The sequence below is a fragment of the Tachysurus vachellii genome, chromosome 4 (genome assembly GCF_030014155.1).
Source record: "Tachysurus vachellii isolate PV-2020 chromosome 4, HZAU_Pvac_v1, whole genome shotgun sequence".
NCBI classification, from domain to species: domain Eukaryota; kingdom Metazoa; phylum Chordata; class Actinopteri; order Siluriformes; family Bagridae; genus Tachysurus; species Tachysurus vachellii.
This window is the reverse complement of record NC_083463.1, coordinates 30,529,844-30,557,509: the sequence shown is the minus strand read 5'-3', so window position 1 is coordinate 30,557,509 and position 27,666 is coordinate 30,529,844. Positions and strand designations below refer to the sequence as shown.

Here is a 27,666-nt window from a genome sequence, read left to right as displayed (position 1 = left end):
GTAAGATGTCTTCTCAGCCGTTCGTACCCTGTGTCTAGAATGTTCTTTGGATTTGCCCTTTGGTTGGATATTCAGGTAATGTTCTGTATTTGAGCCTGTGATCGCGTCACCGTTTACCGAGTTTGTTAATAAACCTCCACATGCTCGTGAATCCTCCATCTCCTCCACCCACGTTTGTGAGGGTCACTCAAGGGTTTGTTTAATTAAACCAGACCTGATCAATGTTGATATAAAAAGCAAGACTGTCGGTGGACTGAACATCAGATCCCAAGACGCCGTTTTAAACAAATAGCGTGAATGAAATGTAAATCATCGGTTTCTGCGAACGAAGGGAAAGTGTAAGAGCATCAAAGTGTCTGCAATGATGGATTAGAAAAATTGAGAGAAAGGACGGGGGATTATGGAGTGGATAATGTTCTTTGTTTTGCAGGGAAAGAAGAAAAATGCGTTTACTTTTCCGACACTGAACTCAGAGCAAGCGTCATGTGATTTTCTAGTTGGGCTGGAAATTTTGTTCTCTGAATCCTGTTTGTATGTTAACTCTGAAATGGAGTCTATAAGCGTCCTGCATATACACGTGGTGATAAGACTCATGGCACATGGCAAATAAACCCCAAACAAATGTGTCGTAGATGCATTCCTGCATCTTTACGCTGTCTTATGTTTGTCCTGCCATTTACGACCCACAAACGTGAGAATAATTTCAAATCCAAATGGAAATAAAAACAAGTAGCGCTCTATCTACTTTTGTCAGTTGTTGCATATCTTCAGCTAGCTTGCTTGTGTTACTGAAATATCACTTCATTTTAATATGAAACAACTTCCTGCCCACCGTTTGTGTCTCTATTTTAGCATCGTAGCTAAGATGCAGACTTTAGCCAATGAATGTCTGACTGGATTCTTCTACATTAAGAAGAAGACGGTGATGTTTCGTGTTGTGCTGTTGTTAAACTGTTCCTTTAACTGTTGTATGGATGCAGTTTTTCAGTCTCATTTGTAAGACACTTTGGATACCAAAACAAATCTGCCAAATGAATGTATGTAACTGTTTATGTAAATGTAATGATCCAGATGTTCACTGTAAAAATCCCTGCAGGCTGCTCGGTTTTTATCACCACTGAGGTGACACGGATGGAGGAAGTCGTAATGGGAGAGAGAGAGAGAGAGAGAGAGAGAGAGAGAGAGAGAGAGAGGGGGAGGAAGGAGAGAGAGAGAGACAGAGAGAGAGGGGAGGAAGGAGAGAGAGAGAGAGAGAGAGAGAGAGAGAGAGAGAGAGAGAGAGAGAGAGAGACAGAGAGAGGGGGAGGAAGGAGAGAGAGAGAGACAGAGAGAGAGGGGAGGAAGGAGAGAGAGAGAGAGAGAGAGAGAGAGAGGGGAGAGAGGGGAGGAAGGAGAGAGAGAGACAGAGAGAGGGGGGAGGAAGGAGAGAGAGAGAGAGAGAGAGAGAGGAGGGAGGGGGAGGAAGGAGAGAGAGAGGGGGGGAGGAAGGAGAGAGAGAGAGAGAGAGAGAGAGAGAGAGAGGAGGGAGGGGGAGGAAGGAGAGAGGGGGGGAGGAGAGAGAGAGAGAGAGAGAGAGAGAGAGAGAGAGAGAGAGAGAGGAGAGAGGGGAGGAAGGAGAGAGAGAGGAGAGCGGGGGAGGAAGGAGAGAGAGAGAGAGAGAGAGAGAGAGAGAGAGAGAGAGAGAGAGAGAGAGAGAGAGAGAGAGACAGAGAGGAGGGGGGAGGAAGGAGAGACAGAGAGGAAAGGGGGGAGAAAGGAGAGACAGATAGACATAGGAGAGAGAAGGAGGAAGGAGGGAGAGAGATGGGGGCAGAGAGACGAGGGAGACAGAAAGAGAGGAGAGAGAGACAAAGAGAAAGGGGAGGAGAGAGACAGAAGAGGGAGATAGAGAGAGATAGACAGACAGAGAGGAGAGATGAAGAGAAAGAGAGATAGACAGACTGACAGAGAGGGGGAGAGAAACTGAGAGAGAGAAATAGGGAGGGAAGGAGAGGGAAGGTGAAAAGAGACAGACAACCAGACAGACAGACAGACAGACAGAGAAGAGAGACAAGTAGTATGGGGAAAGAGGGAGGAAGTGGGTGTGAGAGAGAGAGAGAGAGAGAGAGAAGAAGGATGGAGTTGTAGTGCCAGAACTGTGATGTAATCTCTTTTTGGTCTAAAGCCCTGTGACATTATAAGAGAGGACGCCATTAACCCATCGTCCATCAGCACTCGCACAGTCTTCATCATTCACCCTCAGCCTCGGGCGTTTCTCTCGTTACAGCTCGGCTTTACTCACGAGCTCTGAGTGGAATATAGCAGGGAATTGCAGAGAGTTTGTTGATTAAGTTAGAAATGCAAAGATAAGGAAATAAGTCACGCAATTAGCAAGTCAAGCAGCAGCACTTATTGTCATTAAAAAATTACACAACCGACATTTAAATCCTCGTATCAGTCAGGCGCTTTCACTCTGAGCTCCTGACTAAAGCCAGTAGAATGCAAAGTACAAATAATACCAAACAGGGATTGATAAAACCTTTTTAAAATGCCTCTTTGGTGTTTTCTTTTCAGTATTAGTCTTCAACACCGAACGCACTCCTAATATACACCAAATGGGCCTGTTGTAGCCTTGTGGTTGAGGTGTTGGGCTACCAATTGGAAGGTTGTGAGTTTGATCCCAGGTCCACCAAGCTGCCGCTGTTTGGGCCCCTGAGCAAGGCCCTTAACCCTCAATTGCTCAGCTGTATAAAAATGAGATAATGTACAGTAAGTCGCTCTGGATAAAGGCGTCTGGTACACGATGTAAATCCAGTCAATGTGTATAGTCAATGATCTAAACTGTTGAATGTCTTGATATATTGATGGAGAAAAAAATAATAATAACAATTAGCCACAGCAAACAAACTCCAAGCAACCAACCAATCCATTGTACTTGTTTCCTAAATCTATGCCATGGGGACATTTTCTTAATTTCCGATGACACGTTCCACTCGTCCTCATTTTCTCCTTAGACTCTTGCTAGCGTTCGTCCCAGATCACATCTGACCGTATCAGGTATCAGTATCAGTATCTGAATCGATGCTAATACACTCCTAATAAAATCATAATCTTTATAAATATGTGTATATATGAGTCTTTAGCTCTTTCAGAGACAGGACTGCTTTCTCACAGGGAAGAATTTACATGTGCAGACACAAAGAAATAAGACTTCATTTTCAAGTAAAATGGATAAAAGTGAAGTGTTTCCAACCCTCAATCCAAATAAGTGGTAACTTACATACGCTACACATGTGGAAAAATTACAACAGTGAGTATGCTTAAAGCGCTAGACGGATTAAGTTGAATTAAATGAAACCGGCCTTCAGAGGCTGTTCAATCCTCCCACAGCACTTTGCATTGCTAATATCAGTGCAAATGACTTCCGCGAAAGCCGTTTCATATTAAACGCACCGACTAATCGATACAGGAGACCGAAGAAGGTTTACTCATACAGACAAATCATCTGTTGGGACAAAACCACATTATTCAATTGATTAAAATTTTTGCTCAGACGTTCTGCGTTTATAATTAAATACCTTTCCGTCCGATTAGCATCGAATTAACCGAGTGCTCGTGTTGTGGCTCCTGTACGAAGATCACCGGATTCATCTGTTACTCTACATTTATCTTTCAGTATTTATTTTAAAACTGTATTGCTGAATAATTTAGTTACAGATCAAGCGCAAAGTGTAGAATACTCTCTCATTCATCTTCTACCGCTTATCCGAACTACCTCGGGTCACGGGGAGCCTGTGCCTATCTCAGGCGTCATCGGGCATCAAGGCAGGATACACCCTGGACGGAGTGCCAACCCATCGCAGGGCACACACACACACTCTCATTCTCTCACACACTACGGACAATTTTCCAGAGATGCCAATCAACCTACCATGCATGTCTTTGGACCGGGGGAGGAAACCGGAGTACCCGGAGGAAACCCCCGAGGCACGGGGAGAACATGCAAACTCCACACACACAAGGTGGAGGCGGGAATCGAACCCCCAACCCTGGAGGTGTGAGGCTAATGTGCTAACCACTAAGCCACCGTGCCCCCTAGTGTAGAATACGTGTGCCAAATTTTTTACCTCTAGAATGCTCTATAATGGGTTATTTATAACACAGTAAATGTGTTAATCTACAAAAAAAAAAAAAAAAAAAAAAAAAAACAATCAAAGAAATCTGTACTAAAGGCATCTTTCAGTGAAGTTGTTTTTAATTTTGTACAGAAATTGGAATAAGTTCAGCCAATTATGATGTTTGTACTTGATGAGGTTTATTCTCTATTAATTGCTCTAATGAAGCTAATGAGAACAAAATTCTGAGGTCAAGCTCCAGGGTGGTGATGTGCTGATGTGTTTGCATGAAAGTCTCAGTGTCACCAATGCAACATAGTAGAAAGAGACAGAAAGAGATATGAGTCTCGTATCTTATTATCTGGCCAGACGTCACACATTGGCAGAGAAACAGATACACTGAAATGGAAAAAAAAGCAACGCGTATACATCGTGTGACCTTGGACTCAGCTGCATCATCTGTCATAGGCACCTGCAGCATCTCTTGGTGTATTATTCAGTTATTCACCTTAAATGTTACTCAGGACTCAGTGAAACTGTTTAGTCATGAATGTAGTCCCATTGAGGTTCTGCGAGTTTCATCTTCAACCTCGATGCTTACAATGACATCAGGAAACAATAATAATATGATCACGTTGCCTCTCTGTCAAAGTCTGCAAGAGAAAACGAGCAGTGAGAAAGTGTCTGTTTGAGCTCCAGGATCTCGTTGTTTCCTCATTAAAGCACACGCTGCATACAGAACTGCGCTTTCTTCTTCCTCTGTTTTCTGTTCTCCCTCAACATGATGCATGTTCCTTTATTTCTCTGCCTCCTGCAGGCTCTGAGGCTGCCAAGAACAAGGACAGAGAGAACTGAAGCCAGACTTCATGGATTGGATTACTGAACTCATGCTGCGTCACGGCATCGGTGTGTCCTGCATCGCAAAGCAGCTTGACCCTCCAGTAAGTTCTGCAGCACTCGGGTTCCTTTAGAGATCCAGGTCTTTGGCCTCGCCTCACCTGTCTGATCCCCGGGGGACCGACGTGCTGCGGAGATGATAGAGGCACAGAGAGCGTAGCAGATGGGATGAATATTTAAAGTGAGGTTTTAGAACCACGAGATGTAAGGAGGATGTTGCTGAAATACAGCACAGCCTTAAAAGACAAATAACTGATAAGGTCATCATGGCCTTAAGCAGAGTATTTTTTAATATAGTGCCTAAATTTTATGAATTGACTCACTGGTCAGAGGGAGAAGACCAGACACTGGAGCCATGACACTATCTAAATAAAATCCACGATTGGCAGCTGTGGTGAGCAGGTCCGTGGCGATATGATCTCCAAAGTGTCATGTCTGTACCTGCTCACGGTGCTGTGCTGGGCCAGTGCTCTGTGGTACCTCAGTGGCACTCGCCCGTCCACCTCCTACGTGGGCCACATGTCTATACCGGTTCGAAAGCAGCCTCCAAGATTTCCAAAAAATACAACGTTCAGCAACATCCGGACTCGCACGCTCAATCCGCACGCCTTCCACTTCCTGATCAATGAGCCGAAGAAATGCGAAGGCAGCCCGCCATTCCTGCTCATCCTCATCAGCACCAACCACAAAGAGTTTGATGCCAGGCAGGCCATCCGCGAGACATGGGGAGACGAGAGCACATACAGCGATGTTCGCGTCGTCACACTCTTTCTGCTTGGACACAACCCTGAGCCGGTTCTCAACCAGATGGTGGAGCAGGAGAGCCAGATCTTCCATGACATCATCGTCGAGGATTTTGAGGATTCTTACCGAAACCTGACGCTGAAGACGCTGATGGGAATGCGTTGGGTGGCCTCGTTCTGCCCTGAAGCCAAGTACGTCATGAAGACTGACAGCGACATTTTCGTCAACATGGACAACCTTGTGTTGAACCTGCTAAGACCCAGCGTACAGCCCAGGCAGCGTTTCTTCACAGGCCACGTCATAAACGGAGGGCCTATCCGAGACACTCACAGTAAGTGGTACATGTCCAGAGACTTGTACCCCGAGAACAAGTACCCCCCTTTCTGTTCCGGGACAGGGTACGTGTTCTCTGGTGACATGGCAGAGTTGATCTATAAGACTTCCCTCCATACTCGCCTCATTCACTTGGAGGACGTGTACGTAGGCTTGTGTCTGCGCAAACTTGGGGTCCACCCGATCCAGAACAGTGGCTTCAACCATTGGAAGATGAGCTACAGCCTCTGCCGCTACCGCAGAGTCGTCACAGTGCACCAGATCTCACCTGAGGAAATGCACAGGATTTGGAATGACATGTCTAATAAAAAACATCTCAAGTGCTAACATCCTTACAGCGCCATCTATAGTCTGGGAGGACACAGAAGTCTGTTATTAGTGTTTCAGTTCTACGGGAACCAACTGCAGGTCTGATTCATGTACCAAGGTGGAGCTCAAGCCGTGTGTCCAGGGTCACACCACTAAGTTAGTAATCAGATTAGGAGTTTGAATCCCAGAGAACTTCGATTGGAATCTTGGGCTCTTATCACTGCTTGGAATGTATCCTTCATTAATTGTAAGTCGCTTTTAATAAACATTTTTGCCAAATGAATAAATGTAGAAAAAGTATTCAGATATCGAGGTATTTAGGCTCGGCTAGATCTTGCCAATTCCTATAACCAAGGCAAGGTAAAAAATAAAAAAAAATCAATTCTAATCACCATTCAGACCAACGTTATAGCCTGAGAAGTTCGCTAGTAGTGCTGATGGGTATTATGGCTTAAACCTGAGCCAAGATTGAATGTCATTTTTAATTCCTGTTCTTTTATTCATAATTCATGATTCAAAAATCTCTGCCATAGACTGGATGGCAAATCTTTAAGCCACATCTGTATGTTTACATGGTCCTGGTGTTTATCTCTAGCTGAAAGTACTAAAAAGACAAGTATTGGTGAACCAGGCCGGAGATCGAAGCGCAGGCTTTTAAATTTTTCTTACAAATTACAACTTTGCTAATCTGCGACTGTGCAAATAAATATACACCAGCAAGAAGGAGAAAAGAGCAGATTGTGTGTAAGAGAGTAAAAACAGCTCTGACAGATTAACAGCGTTAACCACATTTTTCTGAATACAGATCGGCACTGAGATGGAATCTTTTTTCTCTCCTAAAGACATTAAGGTTAAAGATCTTTCAGCATACCTGAAAGACCACAATGCACAACAAGAGTAAGCAGAATCCAAACAATAGCATGGGTGGACAAGTAATAAATGAATTAAATCAAGTTACAGCATGCTCCTTATTTTCCACGGTCAGACGCCTGGAACCGGAACTGACTAGCCTTAAAATCGTAGCTAGCATAATTGAATATTTTAATGGAAATCTAATTAGCTAATTAAGTGCATTAAGAATAATGTACAGACTAGAAAATACGGTTATTATCCTCATCTGACTTTGTAACGTAGGTCATGTTCTTTTCGCTCTAGAGAAAAAGTCAGAATATCAAAAAGTAAATAAATACATCAGGTGTCAAACATATCAAAGATCTGCGATTTTTTTTTTTCCAAAACTCGGACGCTCAAGGACAAATTTTAATAAAAAATGTGAAGGTCCTGTAGTCTCCTAAACCTGTAGAAATCTGTGCAAATTTATTGGCTTTTGTTAATAAGAAGTGGGAAAAAAGTCTTATCATTAAACTTCAAGTCAAATGAAAACTTCAGTCCATGTAGAGAGACATACGATATATACGCACACGGATCCATCCACCCCTATGAAATAGTTTGTTCTTCATCCTGGTGTCTGAACAATGAGACAAAACAACGACTTTGTTTTCAAACATTAAACACTACTTGTAGTGCATCCAGGTCTTAATCTTCCTAATGTGCTAAGCCTCAGGCGCTCACTTTCTCCTGGCTCTTCCCATCCTCGTGTAAAAAGTACGAGACCGTAAAGTATTAATCCAGGCCGTGACGTTAAAGACGTGTATTTCGTTTGCGAGCAGCTTTGCAAAGTAGTAGAACTTCTATAATAGTAGTGAATCTGACACAACTCAACACGTTATTGCTGAAACAGACATCGTTTTAATCTTAACACACAGATCATACGGACATCGGAATCACAACCGATACGCACAAATATCGAAGGCACGTACAATAAAATCTATAAATCGTATATAAGTAATAAATCCTGTTATATCCTACAGAGCATCCGGGTGCACAGGTTCTGCTGCTAATTCAGTAAACATGCCTCTAAGCTTCTATAATACTTTTAGACAACTTTCATTAGTTTTCTAGATGCACATAAGGAACAGCTTACAGTTTGAGTCGGAATGGACTGAACTTTAAATATACTGTAAGAGCCACAATCAGAGATTTGTGAAAAGGTAATAATGGTGTAATAAATGCTGAAGCGAACAACCAACAACCCGAACAAGTGTCTGTTCATTCTATTACGATGTGTTAATAACTGTATGTACACTAGAGAGCAAAACGTTGTCTATCGTTTTTTTCTGGAAGAAAACAAATAGGCAGGAAAAAAAAAATCTGATTTTATTAGAAGATTTCAGGACAACCACATACAAGGAAATGACCGATACCATTTTATTGCACTTTATTGCAAATTTTATTGCTTTTTCTCAAATCTCTTAATATATCCCTGAATGTCTACCTTTTTTTTTTTTACACACATTCTCACCATCGCTATTAGAAAACATAAGTTGCATTATAAATGTAAGAAAGTTAATACTACTACTACTACTACTACTAGTAATAATAATAATAACAATAATAATAATAATAATAATCAGATTTTAAGAAGGACATTCGCTATGTATTATTTTCTTTTTTTTCCACTTATAATAAAGAAACGTTCATAAAACTAAACACATTAAATGTCTTGCTGCTTTAAACTAAATTCCTTGGCCTTTTTACAGTGTATTTCTTGCATCATCAAATTTCTTTTGCCCCTGAATGTGTAATTAATGCTTTATTGACTGAGACTTTATTGTTTTGGTTTTTTTATATACTGTATTAGATAGCATCGTGACTTTGATGCTACGATTTTTACTCAATTTGGTGTTTGCTTATTTTCACGTCAGCGTGTTTCACCTCCCTGAGCACGATTAATGACATTTTCAGAGGACTAGGTGGCACCTTTAGCTGCTTCCTCCAGAGCTGAGCAGGATAAACATCTTTATTGGTCTGAAATCTCTGTCTGTGTGTTTGGGGCTGAGAGCCGAGTCGCAGGGAAGTGGGATGGGAGGGTTGGTCAGTCAGAACGTCCTTATTGTGTGATACACAAGCTGTATAATAAATACTATTTAAAAAAAAAAAAAAAAAAAAAAAAAAGCTTCTTGCACTTTAAACACTAAAAACACACAGGAAACGATTCATTGTCCTGGCATCTCTAAAGGTTTAACTAAACATATAGTTCTTTTTTTTTTTAATAAAAGCCTTGATGATTCCTTTTGCGTCTGTCCTGTTTTCTCTGGTGTGTGATATTAATTCTTTTCTCTCTTTCCTAGTTTCTGTTTGCCCACAGATCCAGTGCCTGTGTACAATATACTTTACTAGAGTACAGTAATAGTGTGAAATACAGTGAAGTCTGTGTAGCATTGGATAGTATATCGTCGCTGTCAGGCGGAATCCTCGTATCTCCAAAACCGTTATTTTTCAGGAAATTAAAAAAACACCGTACCTTATCTGCAGTGCACAGGGTTTAGTCCGCGTTGCAGTGGATTGTCTTGCGCTAAATTCCTGTCCTCAGACGAGCACCAGAACTAGCGGGGGTCAAGATTTTTTTTCTTTGAGCCCAGTGTTTTGAAGACATTTACCTCAGAAGACGTGTTGATTCGTTGCGACTCTTCTTGAGGAGAAATATGCCGTGAAGCTCTCCCGCGGAGTGAGGAAGAGGTGGACAGTTGAAGTGTCCAATGGAGTTATGAGATTTGCGCTCAAGCGATTTTCAACTTGTAAAAATAACAGACCCACATGGGGACTGACCAATAGCATCGATATTTAAAAAAAATATGAAATTGACCAAATTTGGACATACGAGGTTTCCGCCCGACAGCGACGATATGTTAGTATAGTGTAGTATGGTACAGTACAGTACAGCGAAGGCTTGCAACATACTTAGAAAGAACTGTCTTCTTCCCATCTAGAGAGCACAACAAATTCCTCTGAGTTATGTAAATTTGATACTTGCCCATACACACACACACACACACACACACACACACACACACACACACACACACACACACACACACCTTTAATAATTAGCAGCTGAGAGAGTAATGGACCAGGGCAAAAGTAACACAAAATTCTGCTTGTGTGTTTTTTTTTTTTGGTAGCTTCTAGTTAGCTCAATATGTTTAGTTTCTCACAGTGAAGCTCTTTAAAGACCCGGAGACGTTTCCCGCCTGCAGGAAACCCAGGTATGTGGGGTTTAATCCCATCCTTTCTCTGATGTGAATATTTTACTGAATAAAAAACCCAGTGTTCATATTCACGCTGTATGTTGCGCTGATCCAAGATCTGTTTCTGCTTTACAATAAATATCTGTATCTAAGTCTCTATAATGGCAGTTTGTGACCTTCTACGCCATGAATTCCTGGCTGCACTGATCGTGCTCGAGGAGAGAGTGGCGATCGGTCTCGGCGTGAGCTCGATCGGATCTGGAGGTCTGAGACGATGATCGAGAGAGTCTGGAGCGGCTGCGGTGAAGGGTTCGAGGGCTGCACCGCCCCTCCTCCAGCCCCACATGAGTGCTGACCTGAGACGACCTCAGACTGCACATGCGCCCGTGAGCTCTCGATTCGTACTGATCCACTGACGTCTTCTTATAGCTGAGAGCAGGCAGAGAAAAGACACTCAGTGACATCATGTGCTTGGCTAGAAAAGAAGGAATTTACATCACATTGTTTTGTGTTTATTTTAAATATCTAATGGCAATACGTTGAGAAATGACACACGCTGCATGATACTGCGATGACTCCGACACTTTTAGTGTGAATTAGCCTGATGGTCAAGGCTGAGAGTTTCATTAAAAGAATCATTAAAGCTGAAGCTTTCATTCTCACCAGCGCAGCATTAGAGAGGAGAGCACCACAGACACGGAGGAGGCAGCCATGGCAGCTGAACCCATCCACGGCTGGAGCACCAAACCCACAGGCATAAACACACCTGAACAGACACACGCACACACACACACACGTATCTACAGTATGAAGATATTTCCTAAGCCTTTGAGTGCTTAGAATATGTACAAAAACCATTGCAATCTGTGTGTATGTGTGTGTTTGTGTGTGTGCATGTGTGCTTGTGTGTTTGTGTGCGAGTGAGTGTGTGTGTGTTTGTGTATGAGAATGTGTGTGCGTGTGTTTGTGTGTGCGTGTGTGTTTTTGTGTGTGCGTGTGTTTTTGTGTGTGCATGTGTGTGTGTGTGTGTGCGTGTGTGTTTTTGTGTGTGTGTTCCTCACCGGCTGCGATCGGGATCCCGAGCAGGTTGTAAATGAGAGCAAACACAAAGTTGATTCGGATTCTTCTCACTGTCTTTTTGGACAGCTCGATGCTGGCCACAACATCCAGCAGGTCATTCTGTTAAATGAATGGGGGGGGATGTAAACAAACAAACAAACAAACAAACAAACAAACAAATAAATAAATAAATAAATAAATAAGAAAGAATGCAGAGACATTTTAGAGCTGTTATTCAGACTCACCCGGATGAGGACTATGTCTGCGGCCTCGATGGCCACGTCAGTGCCGGTGCCAATGGCGATGCCCAGATCAGCACGAGCGAGAGCGGGCGAGTCGTTTACCCCGTCACCCACCATGGCCACCTTCAGCCCTTTTTCCTGCAGCTCCTGAACTTTAGCCACTTTGTGAGAGGGCAAGACCTCAGCAAACACTTTCCTGATGCCAACCTGTCACAGAGTGGCAGTGCATGCACACACACACACACACACACACAAGATGTAGTCTGTGTCCCTTTACTTCTTTACTTTCAGATCTTATGGACTTTAAGTTTACGAGTGAGTAAGTTCAGTGATCCATACATCTTGTCCTCGAATCAAATGAAAACCCACAGTGAAATGTGTGTGTCAGTGACGTGACTGGCACCTGTGTGGCGATGGCTGTAGCAGTGCGATGGTTGTCTCCAGTGATCATCAGAACATCAATCCCCATGCGGCTCAGTGTGTGTACCGCCAGAGCCGACTCCTCTTTCACCGTGTCCGCTATGGCCAGCATGGCACACAGCACACCTAAGACACACACAAACACACACGTTGTTCCACATGATGATGGACAGTGAGTATTTTACAGTACGGTAACAGTATTTCACAACACGTGTGCAACATCATATTTACATTTATTAAAAAATGTTAAAGATTTCTGAAGATTTCTTTTTAGTGACTACACTTTGGTAATAATACTAACAGATCTAAAAAAGTTTAAAGCAAATTAGATAATTAAAGAGTAAAGGTGAACCGTTTAAAGAGTGTTCTAGTTTTTATAATCATTTCTCCACACTATCTCTAGCTTTAACAGCGATTAACAATATTACTGACAATCTGTGATTCGAGCAAATTCATGTATGTGTTATTAAGCTACATCAGGCATCTCTTGAGCTTGTACTGTACCATCTATAGCCACTAAAATGGCTGTTTGTCCTTTCGTCTCATGGCTGCTCATGGCTTCGTCCACGTCTGCTGTGACCTGTAATCCATTCCTCTGCATCCACTGCCTGTTTCCAATCAGGACGGAATACGAGGAAGATCCTGTACATACAGTACACACACATTAACAGGCCAAACACACACACACACACACACAGAGTGACTGTAACAATCAGTCCACACAGCAGAGGGCAGTATGAGCAAACAATACTAACCCGAAACCACGTCTCCATCTGTGACTAAGCTACTCTCATCCGTCGTGGCTCCCTGGAGGGTGAGACAAGTCGAATCGTGTGTGTTTGTTAGTGTGCTGTCTGTCTCTGTGCTGGTTTCCAGGAGCGCCTCGATGTTGGAAACTCTACAACCGATCCCGCACCCTGGTACAGCCTGGAAGTCATGGCAGAAGCCCAGTATCTCCATGCTGAGCTCCTGCAGAAATTAAACACAAACACACGCATACACACGATCATGCACCACTGATTCAACTCCACAACTTTGAGTCAATTCCACTTCTGTTTAATGTCTCGAACCGCATGAGGATTTTATGCAGGGAATAAAATCAGCTGAAACGGGGCATGATGCTGGAGGTAAATAATCAACACACTTTGTTCCTTTACCATCTTACTGTCATTTTTATTTCTCTCAAGGTTAATAAGACAAAAACTGAGAAACCGCAAGTCCTCTGTCCTGAAGACCGGGACGTGTGTGTGTGTGTGTGTGTACCTCTTTGCAGTGTTTGGCCACCGCCATGCCCAGTGGGTGTTCGCTGCTGGCTTCTGCAGTGCCCACTATGGCTAGAACTTTCCGGAGAGGCAAACGCGCCTGATCCCACAGAACTAGCACCCGAGTGACACGAGGCACCCCGTTGGTGATGGTGCCCGTTTTGTCAAACATCACCACTCTGATCTGCAGCAGGCAACATACTGGAGTTTACCCTTTGTGCCACATTATAAACAATATCTCAGTGACTAAAGATTAAGACCTCATATTAAACGTCTGAGAGGAACGAATCGAGTAATACGTCAATAAATCTTCACTATTGAAGATTTCTGATGTTTTATGGACATATAATATATAAACCTGTACAAATAAATTTTGGTTAAATATTTATAGCAACATTTAGACATATTTATAAAAGTGGAAATGATGAAGAAGACCCGTGCCTTGTGGGCCATCTCTAACGGCTCTCCTCCCTTGATGAGTATGCCGTTCTGCGCTCCGACCCCGGTGCCCACCATCACTGCCGTGGGGGTCGCAAGACCAAGAGAACAGGGGCAGGCGATAGACAAAACAGTGATGGAGGCCTGGAAGGCAAAACGCACCACCATCTCCATCCGGGAAATCTTCTTATCGTAGTCCTTTAGAGAAAACACTACTCTTAAATACGTTCATTAGAGATTTAGAGACACACAGAGGGACATATGGGTAGACAGATGAACTTATAATTAGGCAACTGTAGAAAGGAAAGGCAATCACTGAGACCATGTTGTATGCTGTCATTACTCACGGGAAAATACTTCGCCACGATGTCAAAGTCAATAACCCCAATAATGAGCCACGCTGCCAGCGTTGCCACGGAGACAAGGACGATGAAAGGGACAAAGTATCCGCTCAGCTTGTCTGCAAATTGCTGGATTGGTGCCTGAGCAACATAATCAGGACACATTCGTAATCCTAAACAAATTAGCTTCCAGGTAATTAAAGGTGTGTGCGTTGGGGTTTGTCTGTGTGTGTGTGTGTGTTGTTTATGAATAAGGACCATTGTGTTTAACGTTTATCTTGTACAATTATTTGAACCTATTGTCCTGAAGGGTGCCAGTAATTCTGGAGTTGTTTGTAGCACGTAATTTTTATGTAAATGTGTGTGTCTGTGTGTGTGTGTCTGTGTGTGTGTGTCTGTGTGTGTGTGTTACCTTGGAAGTCTGTGCCTCCTCCACCAAACGAACGATCTGGCTGAGGGTTGTATCTGCTCCTACATGTGTGGCCTCGACTAGCAGAGCTCCGTGAGCGTTAATCGAGCCAGCGATCACACAGCTGCCAGGTTTCTTCCTGACTGGCATGGGCTCTCCTGATGCAACACAACACCACAAATAAACACTGCTGTTCGTGTTCAGACACCAGTCTAATTGGTTCTCGGTGTGACACCTCGCAGCCACAGATACACTCAGCCTCACACTGGACAGACGTCTGAATTTAACCAAAGGTGATGATGAGGATCCAGTTTCACTCGGGAATTATATCAAAGTTCATTAACATTATTGTGTTATCTCACAGATATATACATTAGCTAAAAAAAAAAAATAGCTAGGTTGTATTGCTAGCTGTCGAGCACACGGTGCAGGTAGTGTTAGCAAGCAGGCGTTGTTTATCTCACCTTCATTTAGCTAGCTTGTAGTAAGCTAACATGAGAACTTGCTAACATTACGTTTGTTAGTGAAGATTAACTGAAACAAAATATTCAGTCAAGTCACATTTTTAACAATAAATGCATCTCTAATCTATTAGTTCTACACTGTCTCGGTTCACCTTAGCTAGCAAGATATAGATTTTATAATATAAGCTGGCTAGCGAGTAATGCTAGTTAGCAGGCTAGCAAAATTTAGTAAGCAAGTAGCTTATGTTAGCTAGCTAACTCACATGAACCAAAGCGTTAGAGCTAACCTGAGACGATGATAAGCGAACATTTGAAAGCGAATATAATTTGAGATTTTATAGAAGATAAAAGTGTTTAATATAAAATCAGCGATTATAAAATCTGAGCATATTTTATGAGACAAAATAACGGATAATAATATGATTTAAAAAGAAAATCCTCAGGGAATGTAATATAATTGGTCTGTAGTTTATGGTGCATTAAATCTATTCCATTAAAGCCTTAATTATTGTAATATCTTTTGAAAGCAGTGCTTATAGACGTGTCACCAGCTTGAACTTCAGCAGTACCTGTGATCAGAGACTCGTCAGCCATGGAGTTTCCCTCGATCACTTTCCCATCGACGGGGAACTTTCCACCAGGTGCCACTTTAACCACGTCTCCTCTCTGCACCAGCTCCACTGAGATCTGCTCCTCGCTGGAGGGGGCATTAGCGCACATGATGTGTGTATGTTTATGTTTAAGGATTTTACAGCACTTAGAACACACAAAGAATTCCTGAATGCTGAACCTTTTTTCTGCCTTTAACAGTCAAGTTTTCCAAGCAAGAAAACGTCATTAATATTCATGAAGCAGACCCGATATGTTAATGAGTATGCATCGGTTGTACTGTTTGTATTTATTCTAAATTGCACACTAGGTCAAATTAGTGTGTTGTTAAGCAGGCTTCACTTGGTTTGCAGTTTTAATGCGAACGTTTGGATCAATAGCATCGTTGGAGAATAGGTGGACTTGTCCATCGAGCTTGGAGATGATGTGGTCGTGTCCATTAAACTTTGGAGACGATGTGACTCTATGGCAACCGGTAACAGGAACGCTTACTTGTGACCTCATAATACAACTTGATTAATACAATATGAATAGAGGGATACAAACTCCTGCTAATGCAAAATAATTCACACATAATACAGTATATACTGTATGTCGTATTGTAGGATTTAATTTATCACTCACTCTCTCACTCATCTTCTACCGCTTATCCGAACTACCTCGGGTCACGGGGAGCCTGTGCCTATCTCAGGCGTCATCGGGCATCAAGGCAGGATACACCCTGGACAGAGTGCCAACCCATCGCAGGGCACACACACACTCTCATTCACTCACGGACAATTTTCCAGAAATGCCAATCAACCTACCATGCATGTCTTTGGACCGGGGGAGGAAACCGAAGTACCCGGAGTAAACCCCCGAGGCACGGGGAGAACATGCAAACTCCACACACACAAGGCGGAAGCGGGAATCGAACCCCCAACCCTGGAGGTGTGAGGCGAACGTGCTAACCATTAAGCCATCGTGCCCCCCGGTTTTTATTTATAATTATCAATATTTTTTTTCTGACTTCCAGAAGAAAGGAATCATTAAGAAAGAGGTCCATATGAAGTCCATATGAAGGATTCATACCTGATGATGGAGTTGTCATGGCCCAGTGTCACTATCGTCGCATCTGTTGCCTGCAGAGACATGAGCTTAGCCAGAGCCATCGACGTCTTACTCTACAGAGAAAAAAATTTGTATGACAATCAACAAAAATGACACTTATATAAGAATCAACAACAGTTTGAGCTGGTTATCACCAAAACACTGCCAGAGCAGTTGTTACGGTTATTGATTAACCTAGGAAAGCAAGACTCAGCCTTGACAAGTGGATTTATTTATAAAAATCACAGCTCCTGTTTTATGATGCCGTCATATCAGGAGCACATGTAGGAAGAGAGCGAGTAGCAGGACTAGGCAGAGATAACAGGGCATGACTTTAACCTCAGAAACAAACAGAGCGGCTTGAAGCCTCAAACCAACAGAAATCCAGGATGACTCAACCTGATAACATGATAGTGTTGTCGTTTTTTTACAGCATTGACTGAGCGTCAGTATGTTAGTGTTACAAAGTAAAATCATTTGATATCAACGAACAATCGATAATTAAAAGAACCAAAACACTATCTCAAAAATCTACTCAAACAAAATTCTATACATTAAAAAAATCATTTACAAATTTTACCTATAAATATGCATCACTAAATAAAACTAGCTATGATATATTATTAGAAAGATCCACTGATATGAGATAAAGCAGTTTATACATTATACATTAACTGTAATTAACGATCTTATTTCTAACGATTTCATTTGTATTGCGTCATTTGCAGTGTTTACATTAACGCACTCGTTCTCATACGTTGTCTTTTCTAAATAATTATTACGCAAGCAGATTAGAAGCTGTAATTGCTTGCGATTGTGTCATGATTGTTGTAGTAAAGTTTCCTGTGAAAAGACTTCAGTTGACTTCCTTAAAGTTCAATGAATTAATCTAATCTCTGCCAAACACACAACTTCCAATCCATCAAACACAAAATGAACCTCAGCAGTTCAACCTCTGTGTTTTGCAAGAAAATAGAGGACCTGGCATCCTGAGGTTGGCATGTGAGCTGTGTTTTGGTGTGAAATAAAGCAATCTTCTCAGAACTACAATCAATCCAAGCTTTTGATTTTTCTAGTTTAAAAAATAAATCAATACCATTTCTACAACTATTTCTGACCTACTGTTGTTTTGTTTATTCTGTACAGCAGAGCAGTTCATTTATGTAATCTTTATACCGACGAGCCTTCCAGGGATTTTATGACATTTCATTTTACCTTGGCGATGTGCTCAAGCCAGCGTCCAAGGGCAATGAACACAAACAGCATGGGAGGCGTGTCAAAAAAAGTGACCGGACTTTGCATGGTTGCTTCGCTCATGGCTACACCCAGTACCACGCAGGAGTAAACATAAGCAATAGTGGTGGCCAGAACGATGAGCACGTCCATGTTGGCCACACCGTGTCTCAGAGAACGATAGGCTTGGATATAGAAGTATCGACCTCCGAAGATCTGACAGATGCGAGAGACAGAAAGACAAAACGAAGAAAAGCGGATTGGTTTGGTTACATGAACACATTCAGCTTAAATCCTTTAGTAGTTTATATGGTATTTATTTTATTTTATACCACAGAATTCACAACTGTTGAATTCTCATGTCTGATTGGTCAGAAAGACCAAATAAAAAAAATGTGAAAATCTAAATCACATTTTCCTTCATTAAAAAGACATTATTTATAAAATTGGAATATTTTGTAAAAGAAAAAAAACAGAGTTTGATCACATATAACTTTTAACATTGATAACTACATTCTTTTCATGGGGTTCAGTTGGTTTACCCTTAAAGTCCACCTACTTTTAATAAACACTAATCTAATCTGCTTCTCCGTTCTCAAATACAAAGATTTATGTCTCTGGTGGAGCGCTTGCTAAACAGCTTGTTTCCTCCTTATCACCCTGTAGTCAGGATTAAACGGTAATAAAACCTCAGGACAGAAGTAAAGCGGCACCTGAACTGGGGTACAGAGCAGGAAAAAGATCAGGTTGAGGAGCGAAAGTCCGGGCAGCAAGTTCTGCATTTCTGGCACGGATCCTCCATGTTCTTCATGCTGTTTGTCCATCACCATCATGTAGATCATCAGACCCATGGCAGGGATCCCGAAGAGCAGATTGAACAGGAAAGACTGGCGCCAGCTGCGGGCACAGAGTTACACACACTTGAATGCTCGGTAGTAAAGATCTACAGTATTTTAGTTCACTAATACTACAGGTACATGAACAACATATTGTCAGTATAATATAATATAATATAATATAATATAATATAATATAATATAATATAATATAATATAATATAATATAATATAATATAATATAATAATTCCGTCCCAAGTGCCTCTGGGGCAGGGCATTAAAATAGATACTTGCAGTCGTATCTCTTTCTGGTGATCCAAGCCATCGTTTTTTCTTAAGGCATTGTTTTTTATCAAGGAGACGCCAAACCCAAGACCCTAAGACGCAGAAATAAAACAGAGATATATGGAAATCTGATATATGGCTGTGGATAAGGCTTCATGCTACAGATCAGCAGGTCAGGGTTCAGGTGCTTGCACAACTACTGTAAGCCTATGCTCTTGGGCCCTTGAGCAAGGCCCTTAACCATCTCTGCTCCCAAATTCCTGTGTCATGTCTGACCCTGTGTTCTGACCCCAAATTCCTAACAAGCTGGGATACGTGATGAAAAGAACTTTACTTTTCTGTCTGTGTGTCTTTTATATGATAAACGTGTGTTTGAGTTAATCACTTCAGAACTAAGTGTATTATACTGTTAATTACAATAAATATCATTGCTTTATTTATTTCTTTAATCCTGTTTAAGCCGTCTTTCTGCAAATATCATGTTGGGTAACGAGCCAGTTTAACAAACACGGAAGAAAAAGCAGTCCGTCTGCACAGACAAGTGTAAAACCTTACCTGAGGATTTCATCACATTTAGAGCTTCAGGCTTTGATCATAGCAACATGCCTTAGTGAAATGTCCATAAACTCGCTCAGTTCAGTTTGTAATAAAACACCAGCCATAAAAAAAAGGCTCAGGATTCTTCATTATCGTGTTTCACGGCTGAACCAAACCTTTTACTGAAAGTTGTGTTTTTTCCCCACTTTGATTTTAAACAGACTTTAAAAAAGCAATTTTAAAGATGTGAATGTATTTATATCAGTGTTAAAGAATATATCAGTGTATAGTGTAATCAGTGCAATAAATATTTCCTTTATATAAGACGACCCATGTTACTCACTCACTCACTCACTCACTCACTTTACACCCTGGACGGAGTGCCAACCCATCGCAGGGCACACACACACACACACACACACACACACACACACACACACACACACACACACACACACACTCATGCAATCACACACTACGGACAATTTTCCAGAGATGCCAATCAACCTACCATGCATGTCTTTGGACCGGGGGAGGAAACCGGAGTACCCGGAGGAAACCCCCGAGGCACGGGGAGAACATGCAAACTCCACACACACAAGGTGGAGGCGGGAATCGAACCCCCAACCCTGGAGGTGTGAGGCGAACGTGCTAACCACTAAGCCACCATGCCCCCCGACCCATGTTACCTGAGTTTTAAATCAATTTCATAAAAGGCTTCTTAACTAAAAAAATAAAAATATATTAATACATAAAATAAACATTCACTTTATTTTCCAGTCACTGCTTTACTGCATAGAGAGAAACATGTTTGTCCGTCGCTCACCCAGCTTCAACTGTAAGACCCTAAACCCCATCATCAGACCATTCATTTATATAATAGACACTCAACCTCTTGAATCAGCATGGCCATTTTTCATCAGGGCAGTAATTACTACTGCAAGATCAAAGCCGAGGGCAGGAGATACAAAGCAATCAAGTCACAGCACAATTTATTAAATTGGGTTTATAAATAAAAAAATTTGAAATATCTTGTACAAGGATAAACATTTCTGACAACATGCTTGCATGTGCTTGTGAAGGAGTACTCCTGTTTACCTCGATCACTCGGATGATGTCACGTGCCCCGACCACATCGGGATCGAACTTAACGCGAGCCTTGCTGGTTGCCAAGGCAACAGTGGCCTCCAGAATGCCGTTTGTGCTTTGGAGTTTGGTTTCGATGTTGTGGACACAGGAAGCACATGTCATGCCAGTCACCTGGTGACACATCAAGTACAGATGAGAGTCAGAGGCACGGACAGCACATCCATGAAGCACAAACCTGAAAAAAAACTCTAATTGTGCTATTTTTTGGACCACATATTCTCTTTATACTGTACATGTCCATATAATGACCGTATGCAAGAGTTTTCAAGTATTTCTGTTTTCTCCTAGCCTACTAGGAGCAAAATATTCACAGAGGGAAAAACACATCTAGCACCGACAGCAATCAGAGACCTGACTCGTTTTAGATCAGACGCGCAGTGATAAAACCATTCCTTTATACTGACTGCAAATGTCTCATAAGTTCCATTTCCATTCTATTGCTAAACTGCTCCTACAATCAATCATCTACTGTATACACAGGGACTGTACATTACTACCACACCTCATTTATTAAGGTAACCCTTTACACTTTTTTCACCTAAAACATTATGTACTGTAGCTACTTCTACTTTTAAATGAAATAGATTAGAATACTGAGTAAGATGCAAAATGTTCTATACAAAACATGACAGCCCAAGCTCACAGAAAGGTCCAGAAGGCCGTTGCTGACTGCACCCTCGTCCATTAGCGATGCTCCAAATCCCAGTCCAGCGATGAGATTAACTATCTGTGCTGAATCCACAGAGTCCGGGTCATACCTGATTTCAGCTTTACCTGACATCAGGGCTACGAGGACAGATTTAATACCTGTATGCATAAACAGAATGTGTGCAGCAAACACATTAACACACATTAACACACATTATTAACAAATTACCCTGTGGTTATCACAATCGCGCACTGACACACCTGTATGCTTGTGCAGCTTTCTCTCAATGTTAGCCACACATGAAGCGCAGGTCATCCCTGTGACCCGGACAAAACATTTCTGTGTTCTTTCCTCTTCAGGAACATCATTTCTTGTTGAACTGGGGGTCTTGGGCATAGGTCTTGGTGGAGTTTTGCTCTTGAGGTGTGAGGATGTGCTTTTTTGCGAAGACGGTCTAGAGCGTGAGACGTCATTAAGGGTAGAATCTTTGATGGAGAGACCGAAACAGAGACGAGTGAAAGATATCCGGAAATATATTATAAAAAGCAACGATCAATGAACCATGTAAGGAATTAAACACAGAGGGTGTTTCTGTGTTGTTACAGAAAAGTTATCAATGACGGGGTGATGTGATGAAGTGTTAGAGTTAGTGTTAGTGATAGAAGTTAGTGTTACCCCATGAAGTTGATTATGAAGTTCATATTTTTTATCCATTTATAGTTACATTATATATCGTGCAACAGCCACAGGGCACGTTTAGATTTACAGCATCTCTCACTATGACTATGGTACTCTAACAATAACTACTAAGCTACCACAACCACATTGGTTACCATTATCTCTTACATTATAGCTGCACCAGTGTCTCTATTTCTCTTGAAGTTGTGAAGAAATTTACTTATTTCCAATAAACTTCAACCCACAAAGCCTTTCAGAAAGCTTACAGCTTTAACTTTGAATGCACAATCAGACAAAGCTCTTACTGTACACTGGAGACTTCTTCCTAAAATGTTAAATAAACACCTCCTTCTGTATATTAGTGTTCGCTATACAGTACAAGTCTCTTTAAGGAAGCACATTAGATTGAAAGCATTCACTGTTTAACCGGAACAATAGAGTCAGAGCTGCTGTTTTTTTTTTTAAATTAAGAAAATGAATCAAATTAATCCACCAATCAGAATTGAGAACTGCCCTAATTTAATTGAGAACTAATCAACTGCGAGAGAGAGAGAGAGAGAGAGAGAGAGAGAGAGAGAGAGAGAGAGAGAGAGAAATACAAGCCTTCTATAATCCGCTTAGCTGTTCATTCTCAATCTTGGCTCTTGCACACCATTTAAAGGTTGCCATGCCTGGTTCTGAGTCATTCAAGTTCACTAGTGAAAAGTTTCTTGTTATTCTTTAATGCCTACTTTCTGACTGTTACCAGAGAAACACGAGATATCAAGATCCTGATAATTTACCGCACATAAGAGCATCAGATGAGGTGCTCCACCTCAACACAGTGGCCGCTTTTAGTGATTTAAGTCTATTTTTTTTTCACCTTATGACACATCCGGCTCGACTGACATTATCCGTTTAATATTTTCTGATTCCTGAGTCATGTGAGTATTAGTTCCTGTGTAAGAGCTAGAAATAATTCAGGAAAACGTGTGAGAGATTAGAGCGACTAGCCCTGGACTTTTAAAGTCCAACAATTATGAGGTTTGACTGTGGGAAATGTTTGCTTTGAGTCCTTTATGTTGCCTTGACTTTTTGCACAGCTCCACACAGACAAATCAATCACCTCAAGTCAGGTGAGGTGAACTGAAATGATTAGCAGAGAAAATTAAGAAAGTTCATATATATATATATATATATATATATATACATATATATATATATATATATATATGTATATATATATATATATATATACATATATATATATATATATATATATATGTATATATATATATATATATATATATATATATATATATATATATATATATATATATATATATATATAACTTAAAAATCCTTAAAAATATAACTTAAAAAATTCAGTCAGGTTAGCTCATTCTAATTACCTGGTTAGCTTCAGCAATGAAGATTGTAAATATGATAAATTGCTGTTAGAAATCATTAGGTTAGTTAGTTCTCAAGTTCTATACATAGATATTTTAATGCAACGTATAATCTTGTCAGAAATCTTGTTAGGTTAGCTCATGGGATAGCTCATGTTACGCAGCTGGCTGGCTTTGGCAGCAGAAAAAAAAATCGCAAAAGTCCTGACAAATATTTTCAGGATAGTTATGTTTAAATTGTTGTGAAGACTGTGTCCATTGAAAATATTCCTTTTTTCCTGACAGAAATTGTCATTTTATTTGCTTCTTAACATTGGTAACATTTGTAAACATCCTGTTATATAAATTGTTAAATTGTTGGCGTGTTTTAACAGTGAAGATTGAGTAAATTTGGAAAGTACAGTATATAATACAATTCCTGTCAGAAATTGCTGTGCTACATAATGGTAGCTTAATTTTATTGTAGGTGAAAATGGTTGAAAATTGTGTTAGTGAGAATAGCGTCTTAACTAGCTTGAGCAATAAAAATCGTATATCTATAAATATGACACTTTTTTCAGAAACTGAAAATGAATGAATGGATTAATTACTTAATTAACTTTACCTTGTTCAAGGGATGCCTCAAAGCCCATGTCCTCAATGGCATCCATGAGTTCAACAGGACGGATCACTCTTTGGTCAAATGTAATTATTCCCCTCTCTTCCTTTAAATAAACTGTAACAGCTTGCACACCAGTTCTCTGAGATATCACTTCCTCTATGGACTGCACACAAGAGTTACATGTCATGCCTTTTATTGTAATCATCACTTTCTGGAATGAAGTGCTGTCCAATGAATGAAACCCAGACATTTGAGAGCGCACAAACCCATTAGAAATCTGTTCCTGGAATTCTGGAGTTACTTTAAAATTCCTAAAAGGAAGTTCCTCTATGACTGCTTTGATTGTGACCAAGGTAACCAGAGACGGATCGTATTTAAAATCCACACTTCTGCTTTCCAGAGAACACGACACACCCTGGACACCCAGCATTCCAGATAAGCTCTCTGTAATGTTTTTAACACATGACCCACAGTGCATCCCTTCCACACCAAACCTGACCTCAACCCATTCAGACTGTACTGTATTCAGACAAATATATCTCGAGTCCGTCTCACTAAGAAAGGCATCAAAGCCCATGTCCTGTATGTGTTCTTGTAGATCTTCTGGCTTCACTTGTTTGGGGTTATACCATATAACAGCTTCCTTGTCTCTTAGGGATATGTTCAAACCCTTAACCCCTTGCAGTGCTCCAATCCGGTCCTGGATGGTGCGTACACATGAATGGCACGTCATCCCTTCCACTCTGATCCTTACCAAGATCCCTTCCTGAGCTAACTCTCCAGGTTGAGAAGCATCATTCACTTCTGTCACTCCATATCCCATCCCCTGAATCTCCTGTAGGATCTCTTTGCCCGTGACTGTAAAAGGATGGTAGCCTACCCACGCTCGGCCACCGGAGTGGGGAATAAACACATCGGCTACACCACTGAGTGCGGAGAGACGTGTATGGAGGGCATGAGCGCTGTCTGGGCAGGAAGGGACACTAGTTAGAGTTAGAGTTAGCTGAGAAATCTGGCCAAGATTTGGTCGAAGTTCACTGAGACTTCCTGCCACATAGGCAAGATTATCGAAGGCATGAGTGTTGGAGACTCCGGTCTCACATGGACCTCCATTTTCCTAAAGACAAGGAGTCATGATTAAATCACATATGTACATTTTGCAACCACAATCAATCTAAAAGAAGCTTTAGATGGTGCAGTGGCCTCTTGTGTCGAGACCTGTGAGACCACTGTGAGACCACTGAACCCAACTGAACTGAACTAAGTGAACTCTGGATCTGAATGGAAACCCCACTGCAGACTAATCGCACATACTACACCCTACCCCCACCCCACCTCCCAAAAAAGTACATTCAAGAACAGATTATACAACAGGAAGGTAAGTCTGACTGACGTATCGTATCACCTCATGTTATCGAGAGCTTATAGCCTATACATTCAGATGTCCTATTGTGTTACACTCATTTTATTACTCTTTACTCCTGAGCTGTAACTTTAAGCCGTTTTTTTTTTCACCGCCAACAAAGCATCTGATTTAGTATTTTCCTTCCACAGAACTATCCACTCTAAATGGCATCACTCCAGAACTTTTTTGCTGGACAGCTTGAGTTGTAAAAGTGTAACAGAGATGTTTTATAATGCACACATGCATATTATGATTTTTTTTAATACTAAACACTTTCCATAGTGTAAAGCTCTATATTATATTATATTATATTATATTATATTATATTATATTATATTATATTAGATTAGATTAGATTAGATTAGATTAGATTAGATTAGATTATATTGGCCTCTCACTCCTCCACACCACAAACTATGACTTTGACTATATTGGTGATGGATTTAACAGCATATTTTTAGTGTAATATAGTGTGAGTAAAAATAACCTTATCATTAAACTTTAACATAAAACTTTAATCAGCTGAAATGGAAGCTGATAATAATTCATAATAACTGATTGCGTGCACTTTTGTGCCTGTTGATTTGTTATGCTCATTAAGCCACCGACCTTCAGTTCCTCCAGTCCGTCTCTTCCTCTTGACGATGGACAGACACACGGCGGGGACGTGCCGCACGGACACGGGGGCGCGCACTCGATCATGCACACCTGCTCACCGTGAGTAAGCGCCGGTTTCACGCGCTTCCCGAAGTTATTGAACGAACCAAACTTATTCATATTGGCGTCTCTCTCTCTCTCTCTCTCTCTCTCTCTCTCTCTCTCTCATACACACACACACACCGACAGTCCCGCGTTTACTAACTCTCACAGCCGTGCGCACTGAGCTGACGGTGGATCCGCGGGCAGCGCATTGAATTTTTTTTTCTTTGCACTCAGCATCGTTGTGACGTCACTAGTGCCTACTGTCACTAGACCGTGTGCTACATTCACGTGTTGTTTAAAATAAACAAAGCCTGAGATAATAAATGCAAAGTGCAAGTTTCAAAATCTAATTTTCCTATTTTAAATCTGTCACAATTAATTAGTCTTAATTGTTATAGGTTATTTGTATTCATTTATATTTACCAAGTACACTGTTCATTGTATTGTTGTTGTTAATAAAAATAATAATGATAATAATCATTATAATTATTAATATAAAATTGTTATATAATAATAATAATAATAATAATAATAATAATAATTATTATTATTATTATTATTATTATTATTGTTATTATTGTTGTTGTTGTTGTTGTTGTTGTTATTATTATTATTATGCCCATGACCCTGTAAAGGTTAAGCAGTACCGAAATGGATGGATGGATGGATGGATGGATGGATGGATGGATGAATAAACAAATGAATTAAAGGATGGATGGATGAATGAATGAATGAATGGATGGATGGATGGATGGATGGATGGATGAATAAACAAATGAATTAAAGAATGAATGAACGAATGAACAAACGAACGAATGAATGAATGAATGAATGAATGAATGAATGAATGAATGAATGAACACTAATTAAAAGTATGTGCGTTTTTTCTTTTTAATAAAACACTCTTCTTAGCTTCCTAAAAGTATGTCTGATTAGGAAAACTCTTGTATTGCTCAATATACTTGTTCGTTCTTTCAACAGAGAAGCTTTAATATTCCTCTCAGCTGGACAACTGAATCTTTGAGCCTTTTCTAAGAATTTTCTGTTTAGCGCCCGTGTATTTATTTCCAGCTGTGCTAAATTCTTTAACATACCCCCCACTGTAGTATGTGAATGCATATACTCGGTTGTTTAACGCCCCCCACACGGTTGCACACCGTTCAGCAGCAGCTTTTCATCGCGGCATTTGAACTCTGCGCGTCTTTGCGCACGGCACCGCCGTCACCAGAGCGCCACATTCCCTGTAGATGATTCACCTGAGCTACTGTTACCGAGTGCAAAGCTTTATTGGTGTAATCACGTCACGTCAGTCACGCTGTGAATATTATAGCCTGACTTGTTTTCAGCTACTTTCTGCCTCTGGTAGCCCATGGTGCAAATTAAACTAGGCAAACAACGGGCTAT

The 27,666-nt window shown here is 41.0% G+C and overlaps 2 protein-coding genes across 2 annotated transcripts; one reads left to right on the top strand and one right to left on the bottom strand.

The window, feature by feature from the left end:
- b3galt1a (UDP-Gal:betaGlcNAc beta 1,3-galactosyltransferase, polypeptide 1a) lies at window positions 1-8,617 on the top strand. Its single transcript, XM_060868874.1, has 2 exons — window positions 1-75; window positions 4,912-8,617. Exon 2 carries the CDS (start codon window positions 5,406-5,408, stop codon window positions 6,393-6,395), a length of 990 nt encoding a protein of 329 aa, XP_060724857.1. The 5' UTR covers window positions 1-75; window positions 4,912-5,405; the 3' UTR covers window positions 6,396-8,617.
- Window positions 8,575-26,411, bottom strand: atp7b (ATPase copper transporting beta). The gene is made up of 21 exons (XM_060868873.1): window positions 26,170-26,411; window positions 24,159-25,272; window positions 21,749-21,973; window positions 21,483-21,646; window positions 20,789-20,950; window positions 19,163-19,245; window positions 18,745-18,928; window positions 18,014-18,247; window positions 16,781-16,872; window positions 15,670-15,797; window positions 14,640-14,794; window positions 14,234-14,368; window positions 13,890-14,084; window positions 13,450-13,632; window positions 12,942-13,155; window positions 12,691-12,828; window positions 12,170-12,312; window positions 11,770-11,973; window positions 11,527-11,644; window positions 11,129-11,231; window positions 8,575-10,894 (listed from the first exon to the last, which is right to left on the bottom strand). Exons 1-21 carry the CDS (start codon window positions 26,335-26,337, stop codon window positions 10,645-10,647), a joined length of 4,392 nt encoding a protein of 1,463 aa, XP_060724856.1. The 5' UTR covers window positions 26,338-26,411; the 3' UTR covers window positions 8,575-10,644.
- Between the last annotated feature and the right edge of the window lie 1,255 nt (window positions 26,412-27,666).

Coding starts and splice junctions, on each gene's coding strand:
- atp7b (XM_060868873.1), bottom strand. CDS start 26,337: ATGAATAAGTTTGGTTCGTTCAATAACTTCGGGAAGCGCGTGAAACCG. Junction 16,873..18,013: donor GGCTTGAGCACATCGCCAAG/GTAAAATGAAAT, acceptor TTTTCTCTGTAG/AGTAAGACGTCGATGGCTCT. Junction 11,974..12,169: donor CTACAGCCATCGCCACACAG/GTGCCAGTCACG, acceptor ACTCTGTGACAG/GTTGGCATCAGGAAAGTGTT.
- b3galt1a (XM_060868874.1), top strand. CDS start 5,406: ATGATCTCCAAAGTGTCATGTCTGTACCTGCTCACGGTGCTGTGCTGG.